The sequence below is a fragment of the Cebus imitator genome, unplaced genomic scaffold (assembly GCF_001604975.1).
Source record: "Cebus imitator isolate Cc_AM_T3 unplaced genomic scaffold, Cebus_imitator-1.0 Scaffold268, whole genome shotgun sequence".
Taxonomy (NCBI): domain Eukaryota; kingdom Metazoa; phylum Chordata; class Mammalia; order Primates; family Cebidae; genus Cebus; species Cebus imitator.
Window position 1 is genome coordinate 1,652,970 of NW_016107583.1, and position 9,313 is coordinate 1,662,282.

At 35.2% G+C, this 9,313-nt stretch overlaps 1 protein-coding gene across 1 annotated transcript in view; it reads right to left on the bottom strand.

Annotated features, from left to right (window-relative positions):
• Positions 1-9,313, bottom strand: part of GLS (glutaminase) — an 84,081-nt gene that overhangs the window by 62,674 nt on the left and 12,094 nt on the right. The window contains exons 2-4 of the mRNA XM_037728535.1: positions 4,766-4,862; positions 4,292-4,413; positions 3,049-3,103 (exon numbers count right to left, since the gene is read on the bottom strand). Of these exons, the coding sequence (XP_037584463.1) occupies positions 3,049-3,103; positions 4,292-4,413; positions 4,766-4,862 (274 nt within the window). The remainder of the gene's footprint in view (positions 1-3,048; positions 3,104-4,291; positions 4,414-4,765; positions 4,863-9,313) is intronic.

The window sequence follows — 9,313 nt, forward strand, 5'->3', positions numbered from 1 at the left end:
CTCAAAAAAAAAAAAAAAAAAAATATGTTTTTCCTAAATTATATCAACTTTGTTTAGTCAGATTAATTTACCTCTTAAATGAAATGTCTGCTAAAATGCTTGTAAAAATAATGTATACTTTGAAATAAAATTTCATTTGAAGTAGTATAATAATTAATTTTAGTCACCAAAAAGTTATATTACAATATTCCATTTAACATAAAATATGTAAATACAATGCAGAATAAAAAGGTTTCACTGAGAAAAAGTACTTTATAAATATAGTAAACCAAGTGGATGAGAGGGCATGACCTTCTCTAATAAATTGAACCAGTATTCTGCTTTTTACTAAAAGGAATTTAAGCCAGAAAATCAGTATATTAATGCAGCCTTTAAAAAGTTTTGCAAATAGATTACAACCAGTCATATATTCTGAGCTTCTTAAGCCTCTGTAACTCAGTAATAGAATATTTAATTAATAAAGGAAGACTTGCTAAACACAGGTATTAAGCCATAATATCAACTATAACAAATCTCAAGAGTAAGCCCTCAACATACAAAAAATCAAATGCTGATAAGCTGAAGTATTAAAGTCAAACCAGGCTGGGCGTGGTGGCTCATGCCTATAATCCTTTGGTAGGCCGAGGAGCATAGATCACCTGAGGTCAGGAGTTCAAGACCAGCCTGGCCAACATGGTGAAACCTTGTCTCTGCTACTCAGGAGGCTGAGGAAGGAGAATCGCTTGAACCTGGGAGACAGAGGTTGCGGTGAGCCAAGATAGCACCACTGTACTCCAGACTGGACGACAGTGTGAGACTCCCTCTCAAAAAAAAAAAGTCAAATCATTACTATAGGAATTTACTGATGATGTACCTGGATTCCTCACCAGTAAGTGATGTGATACTATATTAGCAGCTTCTTTGTAGAAGAGAAAAAAAACACCTTGGCATTTTTTTTTTAAGTCACTACTGTTTCAGGTAATAGCTATCTTGTTTAATCCTCAAATATCAACTCCATAAAGATTTCCCCACTTTACAGATAAGAAAATGAGACTCTAAGAGGCTTAGTAACTTGCACTAATCATAAATGAAGATATGAAAAAGTAGATACTCTCAGTATTTCTTGTTTAGTCTGTGGTAAATGAGAAATTTTTAAATCTCAATATTTTTATTCAAGTTGTTCTCCATGAAACCAAATTAAAGTTAAAAACCAAATTTCACATTTTAACTATTAACAAAAATTCAGAAAACTATATACCCACTTGTTCAATATAAAATTAACATGTAGTTTAAAAATAAAATCCTAATAGAAATGACTATTGTTTCACTCATAAGGATCCCCCATTACAACATTAAAAAAGCATAGTCCCAATTTCCATAACTTATACAGTATTGACATCCTAGAGCTAAGAAATATTTTCTCAATAAGGCTTAATCATTTTTAGATAGTTTCAATGTTAACCTCAAAATATTACCATTGTTTTAATATTTTTAATGTTTCACATAGCTTCTAAAACAACTTGCAAGTATCAGAGTTATTTTAATATAGATGCCATGAGTCTAACAGGAAATGAGAAGTCATATAAAAAATGAGCTCTGAAAAAGAGGTGCTTATGCTTTTCAGCAAGTTATATCTTTCTCTGTCCTTTGTTCAATTTTCTTATCTATAAGCTGGAAATAATCATTTTCTTTCCTTAAGTGTTTATAACTAAAAACTAATGCATGGCTGGGCACAGTGGCTCACACCAGTAATCCCAGTACTTTGGGAGGACAAGGTGGGCAGATCATGAGGTCAGGAGTTCAAGACCAGCCTGGCCAACATGGTGAAACCCCAAATCCACTAAAAATACAAAAATTAGCTGGAGGTGGTGGTGGCCATCTGTAATCTCAGCTACTCAGGAAGCTGAGGTAAGAGAATCATTTGAACCCAGGAGGTGGAGGTTGCAGTGAGCCAAGATCACACCATTGCACTCCAGCATGGGTGAAAGGGCTAGACTCCATCTCAAAAACAAACAAACAAACAAAAGAATGCATAATGGTTTACAAAACATTTCTCACAAATAATTTTTCATTAGTAAAATAACATAATAAATATGAAAAATTTAAGAAAATCAAACATACAAATGAAAGGCTACTATCCACTTTCTTCCAGAACAAAAAGGTCAAAAAAATTATGATCATACAAAGAAACAGTTCTAATACTTATAAGGTTAAAAATGCATGAATAAATAAAGGATTAGTTTTCAACACAAATACTTTTACTTCTATTCATTTTAAGAATTACTAACATTAAAAACAATTGACTATCAAGCTGCGTACAGGCAGTCTCCAACTTCCAAATAGGTTATACTCCAAAGAGTATGCTTAGAACATATTTTCCCAAGTTTAAACAAAAGTCACACATAATAGTTGTTTCTCAGATTACCATTAAAGTCTAGAAATATTAATCTACAATATATTTTAGGTAAAATACTAACACATTGCTTCAACCAAACCTACCCACCTTTATAAATTATTTCTCTGGAGAAAAATGAATTCCATGTTATAACAACTCCCCAGCCTCACAGAAGGGAGAATTTTATTTCTGGCAACTAAATAACTTATGAAAACAGAGAAAAGAACATCTGTGAAGCAATCACCTTTCCAGGTGATTGAAAACTATTAAAAGGTTAATAGTTGGAGGTTTTGAACCACCTCATTCTAAAACTAAAAAGAGAAATAATTATGCCTATAGACTTGTACTTTTCTACTGGTTGCTCATATAGACCATAAAACATTTGTCAAGTTGGAAACTGCCCGTATTACAAGCATAGATTTTTTAAAAATTGGATAGTGTTTAAAACAGTGGTAATTACTATCTCTTAATATAATTGAAGGTAGAAAACGTAATGCTTATGGTTCCCTGCCTTAATAATCAGAGGATTTAAATTGTTTTAAATTTCATATTTAAACATAGCAACATGTTTATAAAGCACAAATATTTTTTCAAGTATTAAAAGTGTATAAAATAATGCTTCCACTTAAAATTCCAAAACAGTTCCCCTACTGATTATCAACAGATCTACCTACCATTACTCTAACAACTTCATTCACAGATACAATAAAATAATGCCCACAGAAAGCACTTTAATCAGAATATTTTGCAAATGGTTCATGAACATGAAAAATAATTCTTATTGCAAAGACCAATAAATTTAGAATTGATGTTTTTCTGTCTCCTAAAAAAAAAAGGTTCTTGAGAGTTAAAATTCCTGACACCAATTGCAACATGGACCTAAAGTCTACACTTCAAGGTCAGCTAAGTTAACAGAACTAATAATCTCCTGGTAAAAAGGTAAGAATCCCAAGCTGTCAGCAGTGCTTCACAGCATGCCAGGAAACTTCAGAGAACCTCAGTTAAATACTTATACCTTCAGATGACTTAACAGTCCGGATGATATCTAGAACAAATCACCCAACCCCCAAAATAAAACAAAATAAAAGTAAATACATCCACACATAACAAACTTTCAAAGTAGATGGCAGAAATTTTATGGATCCACGTCTGGAAAAAGCCAATGTCTTATAGTAGTATTTACAGTTTCATACTAGTTTCCACTTAAATAGTAGTAGTTTAAAATATTATTTGATTCTTTGGGATCCATTACACACATGTCCATTAAATCTTTAAGTAATCAAACTAATAGAAACACATTAATAAAGATAAATAATAAATATATGCAAATACAGAAACATCAAAGTAAAAATTCTCATTCAACAAAATCAAGGCTTTAATCTCCAAAGTTGCCTTTAGTTCTTTACTGTTTTGAGGAAAATGAAAATAGCCAAAAGCCTATGTATTAATACGTCTGAAGAGAGGAGAGGAGCAGACAATGCAGATATGTAACGTGAGGAACACAGGTTTGTCTGAAGCCCTCTCAATTTTATGATGTCACCTAAATCACCTTGTGGAAAAGAACTAGAGACCATGCTGAGAAAGCCTGCAAGTCATGCAGATGAATTGGGGATCAAGATAAGCAATGACAGGATGAAAGATGTACTCTACTCAAACTGAATGCAATCTCCAGAGACTGTAAACTGGAAACACTAGTGTCTAAATTTCCTTGGAACAGATTTAAAGAAAGTACACTCTTAGCCCGATGTATTATAGAACCTAATGTGTACCAAGTTCTTCAAACAAATGATGTTTATAAATCTCCTTTTTTCCATTACACAGGAAGCAGTGGCCTTCAAAGATACAACTTTTTTTTTTAAAGCAGAATCACCGTATAGCATAGCAAATCACCATTAAAGGTTTGGCAGAAACTTTTACTTTTTAAAAAGATCTTTGTCTAGCATGACACCATCTGATGTTGTTTGAAGAGTTAATCTTAACATATCCATACACTCTTTCAACCTGGGATCAGACGTTCGCAATCCTGTAGATTTGAGTGCCTGTTTTTAAAAAAATAAGAGTTTGTAAATATATGGTGCAAATAATGCATATGCTTATTCCAACTACAAGATTTTATTCCTGTATATAAAAACTTCTACCCAACACCTGAACATGAATATGGCATCTTAGTGTCACTATTACCCACTTTCTGGACAAGTTTCTCATTGTTTCTTTCTTTTTCTTTCATTGATTACCTTGAAATGAGCATGATAAAAATTTGAAAACATAATAAGAGAAATAATGTCAGTCAGAATCTACATGTCAGACGACCTTTAAGACTGTATTTCAATACTACTGTATTTTTTATTAAGTATTACTATATTTTTAAGATATAAAAATATAAAAACTTACTGTAATAAATTTATGAACAGGTATTTTCTCTTGTCCTTCCGCAATTGTATAGAACAGCAAATCTTCCAAGCTAGGTAACAGACCCTGTTTTATTTTACTAAAGAGGTAGAAAGAATACAAAATTAATCCTTGTATGAACATTCTAATGGATTTTAGCTAAGTCCATTATTAAATAACCACTGAACCAGACTATAGCTGAGCTTATATACTCAAGACTAGTCATAATAAATGCTGATTTGCCAAAATCAAATCAGTAACACTACAAACCACACTGAAAAACAAGTTAAAAAAAAAAAAAATCACTAACACACAGGTATTTTTTAATCCCAGGTTTTGAAACCCTGATCATCAACTCTAGCTGTGCTAATGCCTAACTATCCGTTATGGTGATGCCTTCCTATATAGTCCAGTACAATCACCCAATACAAATCACAGAGCTCAACACATGTTCCAATAAGACTCAATATTCTGACCAGGCACGGTGGCTCACACCTGTAATCCCAGCACTTTGTGAGGCTGAGGCAGGCGGATCACAAGGTCAGGAGATCGAGACCATACTAGCCAACATGGTGAAACCCCGTCTCTATTAAAAATACAAAAAAATTAGCTGGGCGTGGTGGCACGTGCCTGTAATCCCAGCTACTGGGGAGGCTGAGGCAGGAGAATCACTTGAACCAGGGAGTCGGAGGCTGCAGAATGTGCAGCCGAGAATGTGCCACTGCACTCCAGCCTAGATGACAGACCAAGACTCTGTCTCAAATTTCAAAAAAAAAAGCACTAAGACTCAATATTCTGTTCAGTTGTTTTGGGAGTTTTCTAAATATGATGACTATATTTACCTTTTATTCAAATAGTTAACCTGATTATGAAATCTGGGAGAGACAGCAATTAACTACTGGATAGTAGTTAAGAGCAAGTGTACAAGTTCTTGAATCCTGGCTGTAATACTATAGTTGTGTAACCTTGGGTAAATTAATTAACCTTTCTGTGATCCAGTTTCCTCATTTGAGAAAGGGGATAATAGTGTCTCCCTCATAGGGTTGTTGTGAGGATCAGTTGACTCAATACATTCAATATCTTTAGAATACGGCTGGCAGAGAGTAAGACTCAACTGACAGTAGTTGTAGTTATTATTTCTAAAGTGATCTAGGTTTTACCTAACGTAGTCAGTCCTTTGCAGCCACAGATTCAAACAAACAGATAAAAAATTTCAGGAAAAAAATAAAAAACATACAATAAAAGGACAGTAATAAGAACTATTTACAGGGCTGGGTGCGGTGGCTCAAGCCTGTAATCCCAGCACTTTGGGAGGCCGAGGCGGGTGGATCACGAGGTCAAGAGATCGAGACCATCCTGGTCAACATGGTGAAACCCCGTCTCTACTAAAAATACAAAAAATTAGCTGGGCATGGTGGTGCGTGCCTGTAAACCCAGCTACTTAGGAGGCTGAGGCAGGAGAATTGCCTGAACCCAGGAGGCGGAGGTTGCGGTGAGCCGAGATCGCGCCATTGCACTCCAGCCTGGGTAACATGAGTGAAACTCCGTCTCAAAAAAAAAAAAGAACTATTTACATAGCATTTATATTATATTAGGTATTGTAAGTAATCTAGAGATGATTTAAAACATGAGAGGATGTAAGTAGGCTACAGACAAATGCTAAGCCATTTTACATAAAAGACTTGAGCTGTGGGGGTCCTAGAACCAATCTCTTAACACACACAGAGGGAAAAGGCAAGATGTATACATCTAACTCTACAAATCATAGCTCCATCACCCAGGCTGGAGGTACACTGGCGCGATCTCGGCTCACTGCAACCTCTGCTTCCTGGGTTCAAGCGATTCTCCTGCCTCAGCCTCCCAAGGAGCTGGGACTACAGGCACGTGCCTCCACACCCAGCTAATTTTTATATTTTTAGTAGGAACAGGGTTTTACCATGTTAGCCAGGATGGTCTCCATCTTCTGACCTAGTGATTTGCCCACCTCGGCCTCCCAAAGTGCTGGGATTACGGGTGTGAGCCACTGTGCTTGACGATTAACCAATTAACCAAACTTTTAAACAATGAATGTCACACAAATGTTTTTTTAAAAACTAACACACAGCTTTATCATTAAAATATTTAATGACATATACTGGATATATAATTATTCCCTGCAACTATTTTTACTCTGACATAATTTTTAAAAATGCATTTGGAGCTGGCGTGGTGGCTCACACTTGTAATCCCAGCACTTCGGGAGGCTGAGGCAAGCAGATCACTTGAGGTCAGGAGCACGAGACCAGCCCGTCCAGCACAGTGAAACCCTGTCTCTACTAAAAATACAAAAATTAGGCAGGTGTTGTGGTGGGTGCCTGAATCCCAGCTACTCAGGAGGCTGAGGTAGGAGAATGGCTTGAACACTGCAGGCGGAGGTTGCAGTGAACCGAGATCACGCCACTGAACTCCAGCCTGGGTGACAGAGCAAGACTCTGTCTCCCCGAAAAAAAAAAAAATTGCATTTGAGATGTTTTAGTAACAATAGCTAAAATATATTGATCACTTACTTATGTTCTACACACTGTGCTAAGTGTTTCAACATGCATTCTAACTTAATCCTCCAAGGATCTTATGACAGAGGTACTATTGTTATCCAAAATATATTACGATTTCTGGTACATAGTAGAAGATCAACAATTTTTTTTTTTTTTTTTTTTTTTTTTTATGGAGTTTCGCTCTTGTTACCCAGGCTGGAGTGCAATGGCACGATCTCGGCTCACCGCAACCTCCGCCTCCCGGGTTCAGGCAATTCTCCTGCCTCNCGCCACCATGCCCAGCTAATTTTTTGTAGTTTTAGTAGAGACGGGGTTTCACCATGTTGACCGGGATGGTCTCGATCTCTTGACCTCGTGATCCACCCGCCTCGGCCTCCCACAGTGCTGGGATTACAGGCTTGAGCCACCGTGCCCGGCCAACCAAATTTTTTATTTGTTGAAAAAAATGAGTACCTCTATCCCCTTTCACAGATTAGGAAACAGAGGCTTAGCAGTTAAGAAGCTTTCCAAGGTTGCACAGTGGCAAAGATAAATTTAGATCTCTGTTTTTCTGAATCCAAACTACTACTATATTATACTGGCTCTCTAACTTGCTAGCTTATTACCTTTATAAGGTACAAACAAGTTTTCTAGGTCTTATCCTGATCTAATACCATTAAACACAGTTTAACAATACTCACCACCTAATATTTAAAGAAAAACTGAATCAGCTGTCAAAAAATCAGTGGATAATAACATACCAATTATTTACAGCAAATGGTTGGTCCAGATAATGGTAGTTTGTCACTTTAGAAAACTGCAGAATAAGCTTTCTATGTATTTATCACACCAGTAAATGGTATTTGCTTTGCCTAAAAACTATGTAAATAATGTAAAATATACACTTTTTTAGCTTATGGCACATAGTGCAAAAAAATTAAAATGGCCACGTTATTGCCACAGCTAGCAAAAAAAGTAAATGTTTACTTGCTTTTAAACAAGAAACTAATTTTTATCTACAGGAGAAATAATTTAAGCCAGCCCTAATGAATAAACTCACAAAATAAGCTGTCAAAACTGATAAAAACAAATTACTACCTATCTCAGCATTTGAAAGCTCAGACTTTGATCTGAGAATGAATTAGCTTCAACAGTCTGGTGAACAAACATACTCAAATATTCTCCTCAAACTTTCTACAAGGCAGAAACTACTCTAAAGATCTTTCATGCCTTAACCCCCTTTTCCCCTCCCTAAATTAATTCTTTCTGGTAATTTGTCACAATAATGTATTTTTCTATTAAAATTCAAAAGCTAAAAACTATAGCTTTCAGTAACTATATAGTAACTAGGAAATCCTTGAGAAAAGTACTTAAGTTTTAACGACAAATAGGATTATAGTAGGCTCTCAAATCTTATCATCAACAATTTTAATAACCCAAGTGAGTCCTCCAGAGTCCCTGGAGAGAAAAACATAAAATGGCTATGATATTCAGCAATTCAAACAGGATATAACAGAAGATAATCTGAATTAAGAAATTCCTTATTTCTCACCTTTTTATTTTTTTATTTTTATTTTTTTAATACTCCGCTCCTCTCCCCTCTCACCTTTTTATTTCTCCAACTTACACTCTCTCTCATTTCCTTTCTAAATTCTGCCTTTAAGATCATTTTACTATCATATTGTTCCTTCTTCTACCCATTCCTTCCCCTACTTTAGCCTCACAAAATAACAGTTTTAAAAACAATTTTGTATTGAAAAAGAAGAAAAATCCTATGTATTTAACTATGCCATATTCAACATCAGGTTAGACATCATTTACAGTCTAGAAGACATAGAAGACATGTATATAAAATGAGTTATTACGAGAATAGATCTATGACATCCAGACTTTGGAAAACTATTTCACTGTGGTCTAATAAGGTCAAGCTTTTTTTTTTTTTTTTTTTTTTTTTTTTTGTGGGTTTTTTTTTTTTTTTTTTTTTTTTTTTTTGAGACGGAGTTTCACTCATGTTACCCAGGCTGGAGTGCAATGGCGC